Source organism: Ornithorhynchus anatinus, chromosome 5 (assembly GCF_004115215.2).
Source record: "Ornithorhynchus anatinus isolate Pmale09 chromosome 5, mOrnAna1.pri.v4, whole genome shotgun sequence".
Lineage (NCBI taxonomy): Eukaryota > Metazoa > Chordata > Mammalia > Monotremata > Ornithorhynchidae > Ornithorhynchus > Ornithorhynchus anatinus.
Window position 1 is genome coordinate 74,870,249 of NC_041732.1, and position 24,495 is coordinate 74,894,743.

The 24,495-nt window shown below is 47.0% G+C and overlaps 1 protein-coding gene and 1 long non-coding RNA gene across 2 annotated transcripts; one reads left to right on the forward strand and one right to left on the reverse strand.

Annotated features, from left to right (window-relative positions):
* Positions 1 to 2,744: 2,744 nt before the first annotated feature.
* On the reverse strand, positions 2,745 to 4,716 carry LOC103166760. The gene is made up of 2 exons (XR_484963.2): positions 4,232 to 4,716; positions 2,745 to 3,037 (listed from the first exon to the last, which is right to left on the reverse strand). It is a non-coding gene; the product is annotated as an uncharacterized LOC103166760 (long non-coding RNA).
* Positions 4,717 to 7,073: 2,357 nt separating this feature from the next.
* On the forward strand, positions 7,074 to 18,945 carry C5H1orf174 (chromosome 5 C1orf174 homolog). Its single transcript, XM_029066076.2, has 4 exons — positions 7,074 to 7,201; positions 14,765 to 14,878; positions 15,462 to 15,923; positions 17,043 to 18,945. The coding sequence occupies exons 1-4, from the start codon at positions 7,187 to 7,189 to the stop codon at positions 17,154 to 17,156; spliced, it is 705 nt and encodes a 234-aa protein (XP_028921909.1). The 5' UTR covers positions 7,074 to 7,186; the 3' UTR covers positions 17,157 to 18,945.
* The last annotated feature ends 5,550 nt before the right edge of the window (positions 18,946 to 24,495 follow it).

A 24,495-nucleotide genomic window follows, 5' to 3' on the forward strand; every position in this document is an offset into this window, starting at 1 on the left:
GTGGTATTTATTGAACGCTTGCTGTGTTCAAATCACTGTACTAAGCGTTTAGGAGAGAAGCAGTGTGGCTTAATGGAAAGATCAGGGGTCAGGGGATCAGAGGACCTGCGTTCTAATCCCAACCCCATGACTTTTCTGCTGTGCGAGTTACAACTTCTCTCTGCCTCTGTTACCTCATCTGTAAAACGGGGATTAAGACTGTGAGCCCTGTGTGGGACCGGGACCGTGTCCAACCTGCTTATCTTAGATCAATCCCAACATAAATCCAAGTGCAAGGGTGACAAAGAAGGGAGTGGGCAAAGAGGAAATGAGAGCTTAGTCAGGGAAGGCCTCTTGGAGATGTACCTTCAGTGAGGGCTCGAAGGTGGGGAGAGCGATCGTCTGTCAGATATCAAGAGGGAGGATGTTCTCGGCTATAGGCGGGACGTGGGCGAGAGGTCAGCGGCGAGATAGACGAGATCGAGGTACACTGAGTAGGTTGGCATTAGAAGAACAAAGCGTGAGGGAGACAAGGTAGGAGGAGGGGGCAAGGTGATTGAGGGCTTGAAAGCCGACGGTAATGAGTTTCTGTTTGATGCGGAGGTGGATGGGCAAACACAGGAGCTTCTTGAGGAGTGAGGAGACGTGGACCGAATAGTTTTGTAGAAAAATGATCTGGGCAGCAGATATGGACTGGAGTGTGGGGAGGCAGGAGGCTGGGAGGTCAGCGAGGAGGCTGATGCAGTAATCGAAGCGGGATAAATTAAGTGCTTGGATTAACTTGGTAGCAGTTCAGTGACGAGGAAAGAGCAGCTTTTAGCAGTGGTGTGAAGGTTGAGCCGACAGACCGAATGAGTGAGAGGAATGAGTTGAGAATAACACCAAGGTTACAGCACTTTAAAAAAAAAAGGGTGCAATACTATAGAGTCGGTAGACACATTCCCTGCCCACAAGGAAGAATACGTCACCCAGAATAGGTATAGTTGTTCATTTATGCATTTAATCACCTATTTTTGTTTTTATCATTTTTTGCCTATTCTCTTACTCTTTCACTTACTGTATATTTGTAATTAGGGTCCACTTGCCACTAGGCCACGATATGTGACTTCTGTTCTGTGACCTTGGACCAGACTTTTAACTTCTCGAAGCGACAGTTTCCTCGTCTGTAAAATGGAATTCAGTACCCGTTCACCCTCTTAGACTGCGAGCCTCACGTGGGTCAGGGACTCCGTCCAACTTGATTATTCATTCAGTAGTAGTTATACTCCGGAGCACTATATTAAGCGCTTGGAATGTACAAGTCGGCAACAGATAGAGACAGTCCCTGCCCTTTGACGGACTTACAGTCTAATCAATTATCTTTTATCTATTCCAGCACTTGCTAATGCTGTAAATTTCCCCTGAAAATAATAATGATGATGATGACAGTATTTGTTAAGCACTTATTATGTGCCGACCACTGTTCTAATCACCGGGGTAGATACAAGTCAATCAGGTCAGAAACCGTCTTTATCCATATGGGGTTCACAGTCTAAATAAGGGGGAGAACAACCACTGGATCCCTATTTTACAGTTCTAAAATGAATTCACCCATTCTTTCCAGCCAAAGCTGCCAAGTGAAGTCCTCATGTAATCATAAGCACTTTATAAATGCCACAATATTATTGTCTCCCTTTAGAGTGTAAGCTCCTCAGAGTCAGGGGCTGTATTTCTTACTTGGATTGAATGCACCTAAGTGTCTACTTTGGGCTCTCCATACAGTGGGTGTTCAATAAATGCTGCTAATGATAACTTTTTAGATGATTTTTATCTGGGCAGCCCGATCCTCATAATTTTAGGTTGGCGCTTTTGTGGCTTGGTGGAAAGAGCATCGGCCTGGGAGTCAGAGGATGTGAGTTCTAATCCCAGCTCCGCCACTTGTCTGTTGTGTGACCTTGGGCAAGTTACTTAACTTCTCTGTGCCTCAGTTATTCATCTGTAAAATAGGGTTTAAAATTGTGAGTCCCATGTGGGACAGCCTGATTATCTTGTATCTACCCCAGCGCTTAGAAAAGTGCTTGGTACATAATAAGTGCTTAACAAATACCATAATTATTATTATTATTATGAATTTTACAAATTTGAGCTCAAAATTGACTTTTATATCAAAAATAGTCCCCTCCCCAAATTTTTTTTCCATGCAGAGAGGTCTTGTGATTTCTTGGAAGAAGAATTGTATCTTCTACTCAAGAGCTAAACCAAAACCCATTCTACCCCGACTCAAATGATTGACACTCCCGCCGCCCCAACCTAATTGCAAATTCAGCTCTACCCCTGAGATCTTAAAGATCTGCATCTGGGATCAAAGACTATCCACATACTATTTCCACTTATACGTGTAGTTCGCACCTTGACGCTACTGTTTGCCTCAGCAGGTGGTGAAGGGAAGGGAGGCAGCTTGCCATCGGTGAAGAAGGGGGTCCCTCCTGCCTTTCCATAGGAGCGCGGTTCGGGAAAGTTGGGAGGCAAGGAGGAAGCCCAGAAAGACACCATCTGTATTTCCTGGCTATATGGGCCTCGCATCACGGAGCAGAGAACATTACGTTGCTTTTTGCAAGAACGTATGAATCACAGTCCTGCTAGAGAAAAATGCACAGAGGGGCCCTCGAGCAGTCCATGAAACTGTAGAACAACAGTTCACTTCTCAACCTTTATAGTCGTAACTGAAAAACTTATGGCTTCTGACAAATCCTGGCTGATTTTAACGTTTTCATAGGTTAAAGAAGGACAGAATGGTTCCCATTTATTTTAGAAACAGGATGTGTGTGGTAGCTGAGTGCATATATTTAAACCATAATTCTCTGGGGGGTTTATTCTTTGAGGTCGATACAAATATGATGGGAAGGACGTGTTAGCTGGTGACTGAATTTGAGGAAAAAGGAGTTTGAGAAAGAAGAAAGGTCTTGGCCAGTGAGGATGAAGTATCATTCAAATTGGAAGTCCTTGTCCTGAGTGCCGAGTGTCCTCTTTCAGTCCAGCCCTTGTCCACATCACAGTTCCCAGAATGCTCACTGTTTACCTAGAGTTTAAAGAGAAAGTGGGAGTGTATTCTTATTTTAAAATAATTAAATCTCAAAATCGGGCATTTTCAACCACCTACTCAAAGTGAGGGAGTCCAGGATTTTGCCAAGGAATATGCGACTTTGAAAACGGATCCAGGAATCACTGATGAACTTTTACAATTGGAGAGGGGATAAATGGGATCCATAGAAGATGGGAAACATTTTACCTTCAAGATAAAGGAAAATACAATGATGATGGCCAGCTGTCTTTTACCACTTCTGAAGAGCAGAACAGTAGGATAAATGGAGCCGTGTAGGTTAGCTATAAGGGATGGTGGATAATGAGAAGCATATTGAACAGAGCACCGGCCTGGGAGTCTGAAGGTCATAGGTTCTAATCCTGGCTCAACACTAGTCTGCTGGGTGAACCTGGGCAAGTCACTTCACTTCTGTGGGCCTCAGTTCCCTCATCCGTAAAATGGAGATTGAGACTGTGAGCCCCGTGTGGGACAGGAACTGTGTCCAACCCAATTTGCTTGTTTCTATCCTAGAGCTTAATATGGCGTTTGGCACATAGTAAGCTCTTAATGAATACCACAATAGTTATCATAATGATAATAGTTATTATTATTAATGGAGGCATAGTATCGAATGAATGAATAAAGGATGTAGGATAAGGAATAGTGGAAACAGAAACTGTTTACTCCAGATGTACTGAAATCAGGATGCCTTTTCACCCCGGCTCTTTCAAAGCCACACACTTCAGAGTAAATCTACCATTCACCTTGAATCCCTCAGGGCACATTGGACACTTGCTGACTGAAGTTAATATGGGCCTCTCATCCATGACCATGTGTCTGGTTTTTTGCCCCAAATCTCATTGTCAGCAGGCCTGTCTCCTGTCTGGAACTGTAAAGTGAAGAGAACTATTTGGCAAAGGGGCATCCAGCATTTGTGGGTGCTATCAGTAGCCACCCTACCTGGAAAACCTAAGTTTCGGAACCTCCCGTTAAGCCTCAAGTTTTACAGAGGGGAAGGAGCCTCAGAAGACACAGAAGATAAATGAGTTCCGGTTAAATGACAGTCCCAATTTAATGTTATACGTCCTGGAAGCAAAGACAAAAACTTTAGACCAAGGCAACCCCAACAGGAAAAGGTGGGGGAAATGAGAAGGAAGAGGTGGGGCCAGAAGGCACTGAAGACCTGATTACCTTATATACTCTGGTCCAGGGCAAAAAGAAGGACTTCCTGATTCCTGGGACTGTTTGATGCTGCATGGATTTACAACTCGGCCCCTTAGTTCTCCCCATTTTCCTGGAAAGGTCTGTGAGGACAGAACATTGCATGATTCTACTTTTGAGGGAGACCAGCCCCCCTTCTGTAAGAGAAGGGGACACAGAAAGCCCAAACTGTAGCCACCGAAAACTGAAATCCAGCAACTCTGAGTTAAGGGGAAGTTCTTCCCTGTATTTTACTTAAAACAGCACAGAACATCATTCATCAGGAATCAGCTAGGGCATGGTGACGGGCTGCTTGAAGGTAGGGGGAAGGATGACATAACCTTTTGAGGGTCTATCCATCCCAACCTACCAGTTCTATTGCTCAAATCATCTGAAGGGCTCTTTATTGTTTTGTGATGCCAGGAAATTCCAGGATGACCTAGGCTCAAGCTTTTAGTGTCCAACAAGAGTGACAGAAAAATCCAGGCCCCAAGATCCACCTGATGTCACCCATGCTTCGCCGACATGCACTGTGACGTGTCATAAGGCCACCACTTTGAGGAAGCCTGCCCAAACAGGAGAGAATTGGCCGGAAACTAGAGTATTTCTCTGTGGAACCCTGTGTTCCCCCCACTTGCTACCGAGCCACTCCATTCCTTACCCAGATCCCTGTGAATTCAGGCAGCGTGTCCAATTCACATATTTGATGGCAAGAGAGTGTCTGAGTGCTGAAAGGAAGGACCTGGGTTCTAATCCCAGCTCTACCACTTGTCTGTTTGTGACCTCGGGCAAATCACTTAACTTCTCTATGACTCGGTCACCTCATCTGTAAAATGGGGAATAAGACTGTGAGCCCCGCGTGGGACAGGGAGTGTGCCCAACCTGATTAGCTTGCATCTACCCCAGCACTTAGAACAGTGCTTGACACATGCTAAGTGTTTAACAAATACCATCATCATCATCATCATCATTTTATTATGTACCAAATATAGATACATTTGGTACTGGACAGATGACAGGCCAGCTGAAAATAGGACCATCTGGCATGAAACCTGGCAAAAAGAGCCTTCTTCTCTGGAGTCATCTGGGGGCTCACTCATCTCCATTCTCCTTATTCCCCTCGCAGAAGCAGCACGGCCCAGTGGATAGAGGAACGTCGTGGGAGTCGGAAGGACCTGGGTTCTAATGCCAGCTCCACTATTTGCCTATTGCATGACCTTGGGTGAATCATTTAACTTCTCTGGGCCTCAGTTACCTCACCTGTAAAATGGGGATTAAGACCGTGAGCCCCATGTGGGTTGTTAGGCACGTTCTACCCAATTTGTATCCTCCCAGCGATTAATACCGTGTCTGACACGTAGTAAATGTTTAACAAGTACCGCAATTATTATTTTAAGAAGCAGCATAGCCTAGTGGATAGAGTATGGGCCTGGGAGTCAGAAGGACCTGGGTTCAAATCCTGGCTCCGCCACTTGTCTGCTCTGTGACCCTGGGCTAGTCACTTAACTTCTCTGGGCCTCTGTTATCTGTAAAATGCGGATTGAGACTGTGAGCTCCACGTGGGATGGGAACTTTGAATCTACCCATGTTTAGATCAGTGGTTGGCACCCAGCGCTTAGAACAGTGCTTGGCACATAGTAAGCGCTTACCATATACCATCACCATCATCACATATAGTATAGTGCTCTGCACATAGTAAGCGCTCAATAAATACTACCGAATGAATGAATCACCCAGTGGGTGCTTAAGAAATACCATTATAAGCAGCGTGGCTTAGTGGGAAGAGCCTGGGTTTGGGAGTCAGAGGTCGAAGCAGCGTGGCTCAGTGGAAAGAGCACGGGCTTTGGAGTCAGAGGTTATGGGTTCGAATCCCGGCTCGGCCACTTATCAGCTGTGTGAATTTGGGCAAGTCACTTAACTTCTTGGTGCCTCAGTTACCCCATCTGTCAAATGGGGATTAACTGTGAGCCCCAAGTGGGACAACCTGATTCCCCTGTGTCTACCTCAGCGCTTAGAACAGTGCTTGGGACATAGTAAGCGCTTAACAAATACCAACATTTATTTATTTTATTCTAATCCCAGCTCCACCGCTTGTCAGCTCTGTGACCTTGGGCAATTCATTTCACTTCTCAGGGCCTCAGTTCCCTCATCTGTAAAATGGGAATGAAGACCGTGAGCCCCGTGTGGGACAACCTGATGACCTTGCATCTACCCCAGCGCTTAGAACAGTGCTTGGCACATAGTAAGGGCTTAACAAATACCAACATTATTAGTAGTAGCAGCGTGGCTCAGTGGAAAGAGACCGGGTTTGGGAGTCAGAGGTCAAGGGTTCGAATCCCGCCTCTGCCATTTGTCAGCTGTGTGACTGTGGGCAAGTCACTTCACTTTCTCTGGGCCTCAGTGACCTCATCTGTTAAATGGGGACAACCTGATTATCCTGTATCTACCCCAGCGCTTAGAACAGCGCTCTGCACATAATAAGCGCTTAAGAAATACCAACATTAGTAGTGGTAGTATTACTTTGACTTTTTCATATATGGCGCCCAAGGAGGCGTCAAAGCCGGCGCAATCCGCGCATGCGCATACACGGCTGCCTTGTACGGCCGGTTAAAAGACGCTCGGGTCGGGTCACGTGGCGGGGACACCGCCCTCTGATAGGCGGAGCTTGGCGCTGGCGTCAAAATGGGCGAGCGGTGGCGGGTTGCCGTGGTTACGGGGGTGGAGGAGAAGGAGGAGAGAGAGAGAGCCGAGCGGAAGCCGAGCGGAGCCGAGCGGGAGCCGAGCAGAGCCGAGCGGGAGCCGAGTGGGAGCCGAGCGGGAGCCGAGCGGAGCCGAGCGGGAGCCGAGCGGGAGCCGAGCGGAGCCGAGCGTCGGAGGCCGGTTGCAGCGAGCGGGCCGAAGGCAGGCTGGGGCTGAAGCTGGGCCTGGGCCTCAGCTCTTTACCTCATGAGTAGGCGGAAGGTGAGGGCCCGGAGGGAGCCATGGCGTCGACGCCCAGGGATCGGGCGGGCGGGCGGGAAGGTGGGACGGCCCGGCCAGGGCAAGGCAGGGGGCAGGCCAAGGCCTGGGCAGGCCAAGGCAAGGCAAGGCAGGGCAAGACCTAGGCCAAGCTGGGCAAGGCAGGGCAAGACCAAGGCGGGGCAAGGCCAAGGCAGGGCAAGACCAAGGCCTGGGCAAGGCCAAGGCAGGGCAAGACCAAGGCCAGGCCAAGGCCTGGGCAAGGCGGAGCAGGGCAAGGGCAAGACCAAGGCCAGGCCAAGGTAGGGTCAAGGCAAGGGCAGGGCAGGGGCAGGCCAAGGGCCAGGCAGGGCAAGACCAGGCCAAAGCCAAGGCAGGTCAAGGTCAAGGTCAAGGCAGGGTAAGGGCAAGGCCTGGGCAAGGCGGGGCAGGCCCAAGGCCAGGCCCAAGACCAAGGCCAGGTCAAGGTAGGATCAAGGGCAGGGCAGGGCAAGGCAGGAACGGCCCGAGGGGAGAGAAGCCTTTTGGGCCAGTCCTGGCTCCACACCTGTGGGTGTGTGTTACATGTGTGTATATATATATATATATATATATATATATATATATATATATAAGCTCTTGTTAAGCGTTTACCATATGCCAAGCACCATTTTAAGTGCTGGGGTAGACACAAGCTAATGAGGTTGCCCCACTTGGGGCTCACAGTCTTAATCCCCATTTGACAGATGAGGTAAACTGAGGCCCAGAGAAGTTGTGACTGCCCAAAGCCACACAGCAGATAAGTGGCAGAGCAGGGTTAGAACCCATGACCTCTGACCCCCAAGCCCTGGGATGCTGCTTCTCTCTCTCTATGTGGGTGTGGGTTTGTGGGGGAGGGAGGTGGCCATTGTCTCCTCAGGAGGGAGTCATTCATTCAACCGTCTTTCTTGGAGTGCTTACTGTGTCAGAGCACTGTACTAAGCGCTTGGAAAGCACAAGAGCAGCAGCGTGGCTGAGTGGAAAGAGCCCAGGCTTGGGAGTCAGAGATCATGGGCTCTAATCCCAGCTCTGCCACTTGTCAGCTTTGTGACTGTTGGTAAGTCACTTCGCTTCTCTGGGCCTCAGTTCCCTCATCTGTAAATTGGGGATTAAGACTGGGAGCCCCACAAGGGACAACCTGATGGCCCTGTATCTCCTCCAGCGCTTAGAACAGTGCCTGGCACCTAGTAAGCGCTTAACAAATACCATCGTTATTATTATTACTGTTCTGTTGCCCTCAGCGCTTAGAACGGTGCTTGGCACATAGTAAATGCTTAAATACCATTATTATTACAGTTGTATCGCCCTCAGCGCTTAAAACAGTGCTTGATACGTAGTAAGCGCTTAACAAATACCATCGTCATTATTATACACACAAGTGCCATGGGGCAGGGAGCCAGGGGTAGAGCAGAGGGAGCGAGTGAGTGCGGTGGGGAGGGGAGAGGGAGCAGAGGGAAAAGGGGCAGCTCAGTCTGGGAAGGCCTCCTGGAGGAGGTGAGCTCTCAGTAGGGCTTTGAAAGGGGGGAGTGAGTCTCTCCGCTGGCTCCACTCACTTCCCTCTTAATCCTGCCCACCCGCTTTCGCCGCCCCGCACCCCTGTGGCTTAATGGAAAGACCCCAGGCTTGGGAGTCAGAGGTCATGGGTTCTAATCCCGGTTCTGCCCCTTGTCTGCTGTGTGGCCTTGGGCAAGTCACTTCACTTCTCTGGGCCTCAGTTTACCTCATCTGTCAAATGGGGATTAAGACTGGGAGCCCCAAGTGGGACAACCTCATTAGCTTGTGTCTACCCCAGCACTTAAAATGGTGCTTGGCACATAGCACTTAACAAATACCATCCTTATTATTAATTATTATGATTATTTCATTCCACACCTTCCTTCCCTAACCTCACAGTGCATGTTTCTCTTCTAGCTCTCTCCCCTTTCCTCTCTTGCCTCAGGTTTGTTTCATCTTTTTAACACCCCCTCTCCCCCCAACACTCTTCCCTCTCACCCCCAACTCTCACTGTCCACCAAACACACCTTATCACGTTGGGCCTTCTTCCTTTGGATTCTTTTCCCTCCCTTCCCCTTGACTGATTTAGTCAGTCGTATTTATTGAGCGCTTACTGTGTGCAGAGCACTGTACTAAACGCATCGGAGAGTACAATATAGCAGCAGCGTGGCGTAGTGGATAGGGCCCGGGCCTGGGAGTCAGAAGGTCATGGATACTAATATCGACTCCGGCACTTGTCTGCCGGGTGACCTCGGGCAAATCACTTCACCCCTCTAGACTGTCAGCCCGTTGTGGGCAGGGATTGTCTCGCTTTATTGTACTTTCCAAGCGCTTAGTAATAATAATAATAATGTTGGTATTTGTTAAGCGTTTACTATGTGCAGAGCACTGTACTAAGCGCTGGGGTAGATACAGGCTAATCAGGTTGTCCCAAGAGGGGCTCACAGTCTTAATCCCCATTTTACAGATGAGGTAACTGAGGCACAGAGAAGTTATGTGACTTAGTACAGTGCTCTGCACACAGTAAAGGCTCAATAAATATGATTGAATGAATCTCTGGGCCCAGTTACCTCATCCGTAAAATGGAGATTGAGACTGTGAGCGCCACGTGGGACAGGGACTGTGTCTATCCCCATTTGTTGCCGAATTGTACATTCCAAGCGCTTAGTACAGTGCTCTGCACATAGTAAGCGCTCGATAAATACTATTGAATGAAAATGAATGAATTTGTATCCAACCCAGTGCTTAGTACAGTACTTGACACATAGTAAGCATTTAACAAGTACCCAACATTATTATAATTAATATTATTGAGTGCTTCGTGTGTGCAAGGTACTGTACTAAATGCTTGGGAGAGTACAATACAACAATAGACAGGCACAGTAATAGACACATTCCCTGCTCACAACGGGCTTACGGTCTGGATTTATAATAAACTGAATTGGGAGGAGAGGGGAGATTATTCCTGTAGGCGACCAGGGTTATTTCTACCGTAGATAGGAACCGTTTCATTTGTGAAAATGCCGGAGGTTTCCTTCCATTCGGGTGTCGTGGACGGGTGATGGAAACCCAGTTGTGGACCCCGGCATTTGGAGGGGAAGGGCACTCTGCCTAAAGCGCCATTTGGAAAAATGGCCTAAGAGCCTTACTGAACTCCAGATCGGATTTTATCACCACAGAGTAAAATGTTAGGTAGCCATCACAGATCAATCAGTGGTACTTACTGAACACTTACTGTGTGCAGAGCACTGTACTGAGCGCTTGGGAGAGTATCATACAACAGATACTTTCTGGAATATCATAAAACGGACACTCTCTGCCCTCGAGGTGCTTACGATCTGAAGGGGGAGAGAGACATTAATATAAATAAATTACAAAAATGAATAAAGAATTGTCAGAAAACTGATAAACACCTGAGTTTCTAGTCTTTAAGCCTGTTGTGGGCAGGGAGTGTGTCTACCAACTCTGTTATATTGTACTCTCTTAAGTGCTTAATACAGTGGTTTGCACCCAGTAAGTGCTTCATAAGTATGATTTCCTGACCACAGAGGTCTTAGAATCCAGATCAGTTAGCCGTTAACTTTCCAACCAGGAAAGAGCCAACAGGGTGGGTGGGCTTTCTTCCGGAGTGTTTTTTCCTCTTTTGTCCCCAAACCTACACCACGTACGGGAAGCTGTGAGGTCGGGGGGGTCTGTCATGCTAGCCCTGAGATGTAGCTCTTCAACAGAGAAGGAAGCCTACATAGTGACAGACCTGATTTGGATTTCTTGAAAACTAAACTTTTAAAAAATTCATTCAATCGTATTTATTGAGCGCTTACTGTGTGCCCCTCAGCTCCCAACCCTCTCCCCTACTTGCCCATCCTTCCCTGCATTATCCTCAGCGGAGGTCTCCTCCCTCCTCACAAGTGCCACCCCCTCCACCTGTGCCTCGGGCCCCATTCCCACTCACCTTATAAAAACCATCGCCCCTGCCCTCCTCCCTTCTTTAACTTCTATCTTTAACTACTCACTCTCCAATGGCTCCTTCCCCTCTGCCTTCAAACATGCCCATGTCTCCCCCATCCTAAAAAAACTCTCGGCCCCACTTCCCCTTCCAGTCATCGTCCTACCTCCCTCCTACCCTTCCTTTCCAAACTCCTAGAATGAGTCGTCTCCACTCGCTGCCTTGAATTCCTCAACTCCAACTCTCTCCTGGACCCCCTCCGATCTGGCTTCCGTCCCCTCTACTCCACCGAGACTGCTCTCTCTAAGGTCACCCGTGACCTTCTTGCCAAATCCAATGGCTCCTACTCTATCCTAATCCTCCTCGACTTGTCAGCTGTCTCTGACACTGTCGATCATCCCCTTCTCCTCCACACCTTATCTCACCTTGGCTTCACGGACTCCGTCCTCTCCTGCTTCTCCTCTTATCTCTCTGGCCGTTCATTCTCGGTCTCCTTCGCGGACTCCTCCTCCCCCTCCCATCCTCTACCTGTTGGAGTTCTTCAAGGGTCAGTCCTTGGCCCTCTTCTGTTCTCCATCTATACTCCCTCGGTGAACTCCCACGGCTTCAACTATCATCTGTATGCAGATGACACACAAATCTAATCTCCTCCCCTTTTCTCTCCCCCTCCCTCCAGGCTCGTATCTCCTCCTGCCTCCAGGATGCCTCCACCTGGGTGTCTGCCCGCCACCTAAAACTTAACATGTCTAAAACTGAGCTCTTATCTTCCCTCCCAAACCCTGTCTTCTCCTTGACTTCCCTGTCACTGTGGACGGTACGACCATCCTTCCCATCTCACAGGCCCGCAACCTCGGTGCCATCTTTGACTCAGGTCTCTCATTCACCCCACACATCCAATCCGTCACCAACGCCTGCCGGTCTCACCTTCACAATATCGCCGAGACCCGCCCTTTCCTCTCCATCCAAACGGCTACCGTGCTGGTACAAGCTCTCGTGATATCCCGGCTGGATTATAGTATCAGCCTCCTCTCTGATCTCCCTTCCCCCGTCTCTTCCCACTCCAGTCTATTCTTCATTCTGTTGCCCGGATCATCTTTCTGCAGAAACGCTCTGGGCATGTCACTCCCCTCCTCCAGTGGTTGCCTATCAACCTTCACATGAAACAAAAACTTCTCACTCTTGGCTTCAAGGCTCTCCATCACCTTGCCCCCTCCTACCTCACCTCCCTTCTCTCTTTCTACTGTTCACACCATACACTCCACTCCTCTGCCGCTCACCTCCTCACGGTCCCCCGTTCTCGCCTATCCTCCCGTCGACCCCTGGCCCACGCCCTACCACTATCCTGGAATGCCCTCCCTCCTCACCTCCGCCAAAATAACTCTCTGCCCCTCTTCAAAGCCCTACTGAGAGCTCACCTCCTCCAGGAGGCCTTACCAGACTGAGCGCCCCCCTTCCCTCTGCTCTTCCTCCCCTCCTTATTCCCCCCTCCCACCCTCTGCTCTCCCCCCTTCCCTCAGCACTGTGCATATTTGTACATATTATTACCCTATTTATTTTAACAACATGTATATCTCTATGATTCTATTTATCTTGATGATGTTTTGTTTTGTTCTGTTTTGCTGTCTGTCTCCCCCTTTTAGACTGTGAGCCCGTTATTGGGCAGGGACTGTCTCTATCTGTTGCCGAATTATACATTCCAAGCCCCAAGTACAGTCCTCTGCACATAGCAAGCACTCAATAAATACTATTGAATGAATGGGGGACAGCTGAGCTGTGAATATGTATTGAAGGTTTTCACTTCATTGATATAAACCTGTTTTCTGGTCCTCTTATTCAGTTTTTTAAATGATATAGTCTGCCGACTGTTACTTTGTAGTCTCCCAAGAGCTTATTACAGTGCTCTGCACACTGTAACCACTTGTATACCACTGGCTGACTGACGGGCTTGGATCCATTCCTTGAACTTCTCAGAGGTTTAAGGGGGCTTTGGATACATTCATGGGTAAGCAGCACATAATAAGATGCAAGAGGGAAACGTCATGGTGGAGGGGGAAAAGTTGGGGAGGCGTCAGATGGCATCCCTCCTATTTAGAGGTGAACTAAGGGGGACAATCATCACCCCTTCATTCAAGCATCCTGATGCCACTTTTAGACAGGCTGTTAGGCTGCTGGGCCACTGACTGCCCCGAAAAGGCATTTCAGGTGGGTTCCTCGGAACATCTGGAATCTTGTCATAATTTCAAGGTTCCAAGCCCAGGCCCAGCTGCAGGAGCGTGTCCTGTTCTTTTGCATCGGCTAGCCGAAAAGACCCTGAACCCGGTTTGCATGTTTGCTGTCACTTTACCTTGCCTGCCCGTGTTTCTGAGTGCTCTCTCTCCTTTTGTGTCTTCTTGCTGCGACTGGCCCCCCCTGGGTTTTGGATAACCTGGATGCCCGGTATGTGCTCTAGACTTCCTAAATGTTTCTCGTTTCAGTGGGATGAAACTTGAGACTTTTTAAAGTCTCCAGATGGGTCTCATTGTCTCCTATTAATGTCCTCCCTCATTTCAGTGTTTATTCCAAGTTTTAGGTTTCCTCCTCTCTTCTGCGCTCATTTAGAGAAGCAGCGTGGTTCAGTGGAAAGAGCCCAGGCTTAGGAGTCAGAGGTCATGGGTTCTACTCCTGGCTCCGCCACTTATCAGCTGTGTGACCTTGGGCAAGTCACTTCACTTCTCTAGGCCTCAGTTCCCTCATCTGTAAAATGGGGATGAGGTCTGTGAGCCCCAGGTGGGACAACCTGATTACCTTGTATCTATCCTAGCACTTAGAACAGTGCTTGGCACATAGTAAGCGCTTAACAAATGCCAACACTATTTAGCCAGATTTTTGATTTCTGTTTAGAGCTGGTCTTAGAAATACCTTCGATCTGCATCTTTTGAGACCTTTTCTTTCAACGTGTGTGTTAAACTCGGCTTCCCGTGGTTTGAAAGCGGGGTGATCTTGTTTTTTCCCTAGGAAAGCCTCTTGGTATCTGAAGAATGAAATCTGTAGTGATCCCTTTCTTAAAAGGAGGCCCTTGAAGGTGACAGCTGTCTCCTATAAAGCAATAACAGTACTTCTCCCTGGATCTTATTACATTCTTCTATGGATCTTTTGGAAGATAGAATAATGACCACCTCTTGGTTTTTCCGTGTTCCTGTATATTAATAGGTTTTTGCTTCTATAATTGTTCGAGGAGAAATGCAATATCGGGTGGGCAAATTTTATGTGTTTGGAATAGATATTTTTCAATCACCTTTTTATATATCTGGATGCCACGTAGGCATATGTGGATGACTCCAAAATGATTCTAAGCTCCCAAATGCACCAGGAATATTCTTGGTAAAGAGGGTTGCTTGACCTCAGGCAAATACCTTTTATTTGAGCTACTTTTCAAGCCAACAAGCTCACCTACATGTAACTTTCAAGCTGTGTGCCCCGCTTAATTTGGTAATGAGAGAGTTCCCTCTCTAATGGTCTTTGTTATTTTTCTTTCATTTTGGGTAAGTTCCTTGGCCTGGCTTCCCTTTTTCGCCCAGTTGGCTCTTCTTTCCCTGTCATTTCTCTAACCGAAGCATCTCCCTTTTTAGCTTGAAGATGGGGTGCCACCTTCTGCCCTCCAAAAAAGCAGAAACTACCCCGCAACCCGATCTTCCACAGCTAAAGAAGCCCAACTCTGCAAGCCCACAAAGACATTGTGCCTGGTAAGAGATGCCCACAATCTCTGAAGAGTTCAAAGAGCTCATTTTCTCTAGCTCCATTTTAATAGAAACTTCTCCGAGGAGGGCTGTTTTAATAGAAATGTTGCCGTTTCTCTATACAATGGGATAGCAGTTGTTTGAAAGGGAAATTTAATGATGCTGAAGAGGCCCCTTCTCCAGCTGGAACTTCTTATTGATCTGTCTGAGTTGGGCGGCACAGCACCTCGGTTTCCATCCCCGAAGGTGCCTGTCACATTCCACTTCTCGGACAGTCTGTACAAACCGGGTTCCTCCCAAAATCCACCGGAATCTCTGATGCATTTTTGTTCTGCCACTTCGCTCCTAGTTGGGAGTAATAAATAGGACCAAGTGGGAATGGGATTCCCAAGTGGTTTTTTTTTCTAGTCTTTCTTTTACCCCATTTTTAAGCCTCTCTTCCTGGTGGGTGTAACTGTTAAGCACCACCAGATTGCGACCTTTCTTCTCTCGGAGCATTATTCTACTCTAGAAAATAGTTTGTTCTCCTAAAATTTCATCCCCTGCGACCTTTCGGGTCTCGACTGGGATTCTTCTCCTTCCTGGACAGGCTTCAACCCGCAAAGCAGCCAACAGACATCTTCCCAAAACGCTAAAACGTGGGAAAAAACATCTACTGAAATCAGAATTACAAGAACTGAAAACCAAAAACGCCGCTTTGCCCAAATCGCCGGCTGAACCCCCCGAGGAAGATGAACGTTCTGGGGAGCTGACTGGTGGGGCGGTGCTCCCGGACACATCCGGAGTTGGCCCGACGACGGACGTGCCAGTCCGGCGGGATGAGGCCGGCCTCTCTTCTAGCCACCCCGAAGCTAACTGTCTCTTAGCCAAAGAAGAAAGCGATGGCGGCCCCCCCGGCCCTGGCGAGGAGGGCGATGGCAGTCCCGGGTCGCTGGGGGAGTCAGGGCTGGAGGCGGTGGGTCTCCGAATGGACAGCAGCATCTTTTTGGACGAAGACAGTAACCAGCCCGTGCCTGTGGGTCAATTTTTTGGAAATGTCGAACTCATGCAGGTATGTCCGAGCGGCAGTCGGATTCACCCCCTCCCTCTCTTCCTCATGAATGTTCGCTGAGCTCCCTGAAATGTAATTAATCCAAAAGGTCTCCAGAGGTGACTAACTTTAAAATCCAGCTGTTCCCTATCTCAAATGTTTCCTTACTGATTTTTTCATCGCCCTGTTACGTTTTCCTCTGGCTGACTCATCCCAGTTTCCCCAAACACGGGGCAATGGGCATGTCACCTGGCCCTCTCTGGGCCTAAGCTTCCCCCTCTGGAAAAGGTAGAATAGGAAAATCTGCTCTTCTCCCCACTGAGCAACTGTGAGGATAAAATGAGAAATCATGGAGAGCACCTTGAAAAAAGGGCTAAGGAAATTCAAGGTTTAAAAGACCCCATTCTAGCTCAAGTCACTCTGTGGGATGGAGAAGTGTCGGTAGACAACTTCTCTGACCCTCCCAAGCCTGCCTGTGAGATCTTGGGGAAGCAGCAAAATTTATGTGAAAGAGCCCGGTCCTGGTAGTCAGTGGATTTAGGGTCTAATCCTGGTTCTGCTGTGTCACCTTGGGCAAGTCACATAATAATAATAATATTTGTTAAGTGCTTACTATGTGCAGAGCACTGTTCTAAGTGCTGGGGTAGATACAGGATAATCAGGTTGTCCCACGTGAAGCTCACAGTCTTAATCCCCATTTTACAGATGAGGTAACTGAGGCCCAGAGAAGTGAAGTGATTTGCCCACAGTCACACACTTGACAAGTGGCAGAGCCGGAATTTGAACCCATGACCTCTGACTCCCAAGCCCAGGCTCTTTCCACTGAGTCACGCTGCTTCTCTAACTTCTCTGCGCCTGTCACCTTATCTGTAAAATGGGGATGCAATACCTGTTCTCCTTTTCGACTTCAATTGTATCTACCCCAGAGCTTAAGATACTGCTTGGGACATAGTAATCCTTTAACAAACACCAAAATTATTATTATTATTATCATTCCTTTACAGAGGCTAATAAGGAAGACCTAGTTTTGTTAATTTACTCATCGTAAGAGTTCCATTTTGCAAAACTAAAACAATATTTTTTTCCCCGGTATTTGAAAGTAACAATACTTAGCAGCTGTCACTATTATTATTTTTTAAGGACCTTCCACCAGTTTCTGCGCCTTACACTTTGATGAGCAGGCGAGAATTTAGAAAAATGCACTTCCGGGCTAAGGAAGACGATGACGACGATGACTACAGTGATGTATTATAAACGCAGAGGGGAAGATACAAATACACATCTAAAGTAACAAAATCAAGTCTCCATCTTGTTTATGTTCAGTTAAAGGTCGAACATGAAAAATTATCCCCGAAGCCATTCACATTCAGATGTTTCTATGACAACTTAATCTTCACAGTAGTTTCCTGACAAACCTAAAGAATCTAGCTCTGGGGATACAATACAACACTTTCCTAAACCCAACATGGAAAAAATGAAAGTCAGTTCTCATGGGATATGGGGGCTAGCTTTCCCGACGAACCCTGCACTAAGGGAAACTCACTTTACGGTACACATACAGGCTGACCAACAGCACAAAGGTGGATGTGACTTCTCCAACACCACAGATTGTTGTATCCAGAGAGATGTGGGTCATGGGAAGAACATTCCCTGATCCCCCAGTGATGGTCTCTATCTACAGAGCACGGTGAAAGGAGTGTTATGGCAGAGCTTACTGCATCTTGATTTGTGGTGAAGTATTGAAGATCTCTCATACTCTTGGGTGGTTGTCACGTTCGTTTTGGTGTTGCGATGTAGACAAAAGATAGGAGTTATTTTTCATTTACAACCACGTCGACTGTAGTTCTGTGAAACTCGTTACTGCCCTTTGTAGCGAGAGTTTATTTTTGGTCATTTATGACTGGATCAGTCTTAGCAAGCAGCGGGCAAAGGCCATAAGAATAACATGGTACTTTATATCTACATTTTTATGTAATTTTTAAAAACTTGTCTTCCATCCCCAGTCTAGGGTGTTTGCTTTATCAATCAGTTTTCCCCCAACAGGTAACTGGTTACACTTCCATCTGTCTCTAATTTGCTTTGTAATTTAGTTCTTCTGGTTATGATGACTGTGTTTACCTTTTCGGTTCTGAAAGGAAATGCCTTTGTAATGGGCAAGTGAAGTCCTTTTTAAAACTATTTGCATTTTTAATAGACTCTGGGTCTTTCTCTTCCAGAGGGTTGCATTTCTGCTGTTAGGAAGCCCAAGGTCAAATTTAGGTTGTCCGGCCCATTAAGTAACCTTACGCATTAAGTAGCCGTGACGCACCGGAGACAAAGACTCGTTCTCAGGCATCTGAGACTTGGATATTTTAGTCCCTTTCTAAACTACTTTAGCACAAAGCAACAATAATTGAGGAAAATTAATGTTTCTAGGTATTTAATCATTACAGGGGACACTTTTCCAAGTATCGCAGTTACTCTGCTGCCCAAGGAAAATCCCCCTGTGGGCTACCAACCGACTGAAACAGTTTTCTTTTATAAAGCTCGCCTCCATTGGAGGTCTCAGCGGGGAACTTTATTCAAAAGTCTATGTGGTATTTTGACTGTAGCATAGCCAATTCAAGAGTAATTCGTGGCCAAAATATTGTTTCAAAAAAAGGCTCTGGAAGCTAATTGTGACAACAGTGGGGTTTTTTGAACAAAGCTTTTGCTTTAGCTCAGGAAAATTTCTCTATGCATTGAGTTTCCTTTCAAAACCACCTTCTAAATAATGTGACTATGCCTTAGGCTGTATGCTCTGAAATCCTTTTTTTTTTCCCCCTCATTTGGTTGGGGCTGGTTTGTTTGCTTTTGGTTGGTGGATCAACTGCTCGACCTTTATTTTGGAAGTGTGACGTGAACACTAATCTCATGACGGTTTGGGAAGATGTACAATTTTAGGTTAATACCCCAATGCTACTATTCTAGAATCACCTAGGTGATAGTTGAACCAGTTAACAATATTCTTTGCAAAATTGGACAAATTTTATATTCCCTAAATAAAGCTTCGTTGTCTAAAGAACTGGTTTTGTCCTTTGTGACAACTATCTTCATGTGCATAAACGTAAGTCTAATTCTCTGACATGAAAACTCACTAAGAATTGTCTTATTTCTGAAAGTGAACATATTTGGTGTGGTGCCTCAGCTGTTGAACTGTCAGCAGACATTAGTGTATTGGCAAAAACAGCCTTTTTTTTTTTAATGGAATTTAAGCACGTACTATGTGCCAGACACTGTACTAAGTGCTGGAGTGAATACAAGATAGGTTGGACACAGTCCCTGTCCCTCGAGGGGCTTACAGTTTTCATCCCCATTTTACGGATGAGGTAACTGATGTACAGAGAAACGAAGGGATTTGCCCAAGATCACACAGCAGTTAAGGGACAGAGCCGGACTTAGAACACAGGTCCTCGTGACTCCAAGGACTAATGGACCATGCGTGGCTTTTCTTGGAGAGAAGGGAAGTGGCAAAGGGCAGTTGGGGAGACCCAAAAGAGAGCAGGGCCCTGGGAGCATTCAATAAGTGGTATTGATTAGAAAATCAGCATGGTCTAGTGGATAGAGTATGGACCTGGGAGTCAGTCCTGACTCCGGCTCCACCACTTGTCTGCTCTGGGACCTTGGGCAAGTCGCTTAACTTCTCTGCATCTCAGTTTCCTCATCTGTAAAATGGGGATGAAGACTGTGAGTCCCCTGGGGAACATGGACTGTGTCCTACCTGATCAGCTTGTATCTACTCCGGTGCTTAGTACAGTGCCTGGCACACAGTAAGCACTTACAAGCAACGTGAATAAGTGAAATTTATTAAGCGCTTATGGTGTGCAATGCACTGTACTAAGCACTTGGGAGAGTCCAACAAAACAGAGTTGGTAGAAACATGCCCTGCCCACAAGCAGCTTAGTCTAGAAGGATTGACGTTAAAATGTATTATGGATATGTATATAATCGCTGGGGGCCTGAAGGTGTGACGGATAACCCACCTCACGAAGCATCTTAGCCTAGTGGATAGAGCACAGTCCCGGGACCCAGAAGATCTGGGTTCTAATCCCGACTCCGGCAGGCACCTCATCTGCAAAATGGGAATTAGGACTACGAGCTCCATTTGGGACAGGGACTGTGTCAAACCCGATTATCTTATACTTACCCCATCGCCTAGTACGGTGCCTGACACATAGTAAGCACTTAAATACCTTTTAAAAAGAAAAAAAAGTGTTTAAAGAGTATAGATCCAAGTGCAGAGGTAATACAGAAGGGAAAGGGAGTAGGGGAAATGAGGGCTCGGTTGAAGAAGGCCTCCTGGAGATGTGATTTAAATAAAGCTTTGAAAGTGAGGAGAGTGGTGTTCTGTCAGATATGAAGGGGGAGGGAGCCCTAGGCCAGAGGGAGCATGTGGGAACGGAGTTGGTGGTGCTCTCTTCTAGACTGTAAGCTCACTGTGGGTAGGGATTGTCTGTTATATTCTCCCAAGCCCTTAGTGCAGTGCTCTGAACACAGTAAGCACTCAATAAGTACGACAGACTGAGATAGACAAGATTAAAGTACAGTGATGTTGATGCTAGAGTGAAGTTCTCAGGCTGGGTTGCAGTAGGAAATCAGCAAGGTGAGGCGGGACGGGATGAGTTGACAGTGCTTTAAAGCTGGCAAGCAGCGTGGCTCAGTGGAAAGAGCCTGGGCTTGGGAGTCAGAGGTCATGGGTTCGATTCCCAGCTCTGCCACTCGTCAGCTGTGTGACTGTGGGCAAGTCACTTCACTTCTCTGGGCCTCAGTTACCTCATCTGTAAAATGGGGATTAACTGTGAGCCCCACGTGGGACAACCTGATGACCCTGTATCCATCCCAGCGCTCAGAACAGTGCTCTGCACATAGCGCTTAACAAATACCAACATTATTATTAAAGCCAAGGCTGAGGCGTTTCTGTCTGGTGAGGCTGACAGGCCACCTCCGGAGGTTCTCGAGAAGTGGGGAGACATCAACTGAAAATTTCTTCAGAAAAACTATCTGGGCAAAAGGGTGAAGTAAGGACTGGAGTGGGAGGAGACAGGAGGCCGGGAGGACCGGGAGGCGGTTGATACAAGGCGGGATAAAAGTGCCACTCACCTCACACCAAAGCTGCTGCAGACCCAACTGGGTCCCCCTTTTGCTATTTCTGTGGCCTCTGTGGCGGGAGAGCTTGGAATGAGGCCACTGCCCATGCTGCCTAGGGACCAGCATCCAGATCCCAGGCCTTCCCAATCCATTGCTTGCCAAGGCATCCTCAAGGAAAGGATAGGAAGTGGAGAGGGGTGGTGCAGTATTTAATTAAAACTGCCCCAATACCCGTGGCACCGAGACGGGGGAGGCTGAAAGAGAGAAGTCCCTGAGATCCATGATCTTGGCTAAGTCACTTATTAAGAAAGTCCGGGGTAATAGAGGAAGGGAGGAGCTCAGTTAGCTACTAAAAACCTCCCTCGCCGGCTAGCTCAGCTCAGTATTTCTGAGAGAAATGTTTTGTTGAACCAGCTACTTATCCCAAGGGCAGTGCACTTCGAGGGAAGGCTGCCTACGGGTCATTTAGCTCCAAGCCTCCTAAAAAACCTCTCCGTAATTTAGCCAGATAGGCTAATTATTGATCAGTTAAACCCCGATCAGATAATTAAGAATCAATCACCTGAGGACTCGTGCAAAGGGATGTGGGTTATTAGAAAAAAAGTGTGAAAGGAAAGACAGAAAGATGCCCTTCCTCTCCATCCCCACTGTTCCTCTCCCACCTTGACAAATGGATCCCCTCCTCCATGACCTCCCTGCCTTCTGTCTCTCTCCCCTCTTCAGGACATACTTCACACCGCTACGGGATCATTTTTCTAAAAAAAAAAAAGTTAACACAACTCCCCACTCCACAAAAAAACTCCAATAGTTGCCTATCCACCTCTGCATCAAACAGAGTCTTTTCCATCACCTTTAAGGCACTCCGTTAGCTTTCTCCATCCTACCTCACCTACCTACTACACTCCGGTGGGCACACTTTGCTCTTCCACAGACCTAATCACTGTACTTTGATCACATCTGTCTTGCAGCCAACCCCCTTAAGCCACTTCCCCCCTCAAGCCTAGAACTCTCCCTTCATATCTGACAGACCAGTACTCTCCCTCACTTTCAAAGCCCTACTAAAATCACATCTCCAAGAGGCCTTCCTTGACTAAACCCTCATTTCCCCTTGTTTGCCCTCCTAAAGCGCCTTTGAGTTTGTACTCTTTATAAGCACTTGATATTTACTCACATCACTTACGTACATATCTTTACACTCTCCCATTTCCCCTGATTTATTTTAGTGTCTGATCTGCTTCTAGACTGTAAGCTTCTCTATCAACTGTATTGTACTTTTTTCCCTCCCAAGCATTTAGTACAGTACTATGCAAAGAGTAAGCACTCATTAAATACCATTGATTAATTAAGGGGTGACCCAGAAATTGGATTTAAGGAAGGGAACGTTTCCAGAAGGCAAGGGAAGGACAGGCTGTCTTCTAAGCTCCTTTCTCTGCCATCCCCGTCTTTCCCCACAGCCAACGGTCACATGAAATTGCATTCTTTATGGAACGCTCAGCAGTTTCCCTTTCTACTTACGCTAAACAGACCTGGTCAAAGTGATTTAGATTTTAAAGTGGACAGGACTATAGGCAACGGCAGCAGCACGAGCTGAAATTGGGAAACTGAAAGGGAGAACGGAGAAACGTCGTAGAGCTCTAGACAACCAAGCCTCAGACGATGCTGCATCCCAGCTCGTAACTGGGAGCCGGTTGCCATGGATAGACCAGTGTGTGGTGCACTGTCATCCCAAAAGGACCCGCCTGCACCTGATCTGAGCAGGAGCTTCTCGGGGATTGTGAGACAAAAAAGACAAAAGGAAAAACGGTGCAGCAAACAACAAACGTGACAGCCTAACAAGGCCTGGGCAGAGAGTGCGGTCAAGACCGGGGCTCCCGCTATGACTGTATGTCCTTACGTCAACCTGAAGCCCAGTGTCTGTCTATAGCCCAGCAAAGTATCAAGTCCTGCCTTTGGCGAGCTGCCGACAACCAAAAATTTTTTCCCAAACCACTGAAAACTTTACTGTGGAATTATAAAAAAACCCATTCAGAGAACACTTAACTCTGCAAAAATGTTTTCATTACATCATAATAGCTGTGGTATTTAAGCACTTACCATGTGCCAGGCACTGTACTAAGATGATTTGGCTATAATATGATGGAACAATTTACGGTGTAGTCATCCCCCCCGACCTGCGTATGTTCTGGTGTACTGTAAGTCATGGTTTGCTGGAAGAAATATTTGTGGACGTGGAGTCGGTCAGGGTGTGCTGTTACTGCTTACCCTCTCCAACCCCTGTCTTACTATACTGTCTTTTCTGTTTGTTTTTTTGACAACTTTACAGTACTTAATAGAATAATAAGTAGCAGTGGTCTACAGTTTTCTGTCATAACAGTAACAGCAGCATTTGTTTCACAAAAAAGCCAGTCACGGTGGTAGCTTCGAACACCCCCAACCCATCAGTTCCTCTTGAATCGACGGTTACTACTATGTGATTTTCCCATTTCACAGAGTTCTTCAAAAAACACACTCCTACATCACAGACCTCTTTATATTTTAAGTGACTATTACATAAAATAGTACTATTACCACTAGGGTTCATCAGGATGTGCATTTATATTAAAAAAAAAAACCCTTTCCAATAATGAGTCTTTATTAAAAAATTACAAAAGTATAAAAATGGTTTTTATAAAAAAATCACTTGTTCTTAAAAGAGGATTGGCTTGAGCGTTAAATTTAAAAACTGGAACAATGATTATGGTATTTGTTAAGCACTTACTATGGGTTGAGCACCGTTCTAAGCCCTGGGATAACAACAGATTAAGCAGTCGGATACAGTCCCTGTCCCACTTGGCGCTCACAGTCTTAAGGACGAAGAAATAAGATCTAATCCCCATCTTAGAGTCGAGGAGACAGGCCCAGAGAGGTGAAGTGACTTGCCCACGGTCACACAGCAGACAAGTGGCAGAGCCGGGATTAGAACCCAGGGTTTCTGACTCCCAGACCCGTGCTCTTTCCGCTCTGCCAAGCTGCTTCTCATGCTGCGGCAGTATGCCCAGAAAGACAGTCAAACGGCCATGATGTATACGAAGTAAAAAGCAATATTAATGAGTCACGAGGTAATATTCACCGAACCTCCCCTGAGGGAAGGTATTTCCCACAGTGTACCAAATCCATGATCTCTGCCCTTCAAAAAGGAGTTGAGAGCATCCATTTTGCAGGGAAGGAAGCACACAAAAGGCTCTCGGAAGGAGCCAGAATGGTAAGAGGGAACGGCATCGTTCCACAGTAAATTTAATAATAATAATGTTGGTATTTGTTAAGCGCTTACTATGTGCAGAGCACTGTTCTAAGCGCTGGGGTAGATCACAGAGTAATCAGGTTGTCCCACGTGAGGTTCACAGTCTTAATCCCCATTTTACAGATGAGAACTGAGGCACAGAGAAGTTAAGAGACTTGCCCACAGTCACACAGCTGACAAGTGGCGGAGCTGGGATTCGAACCCATG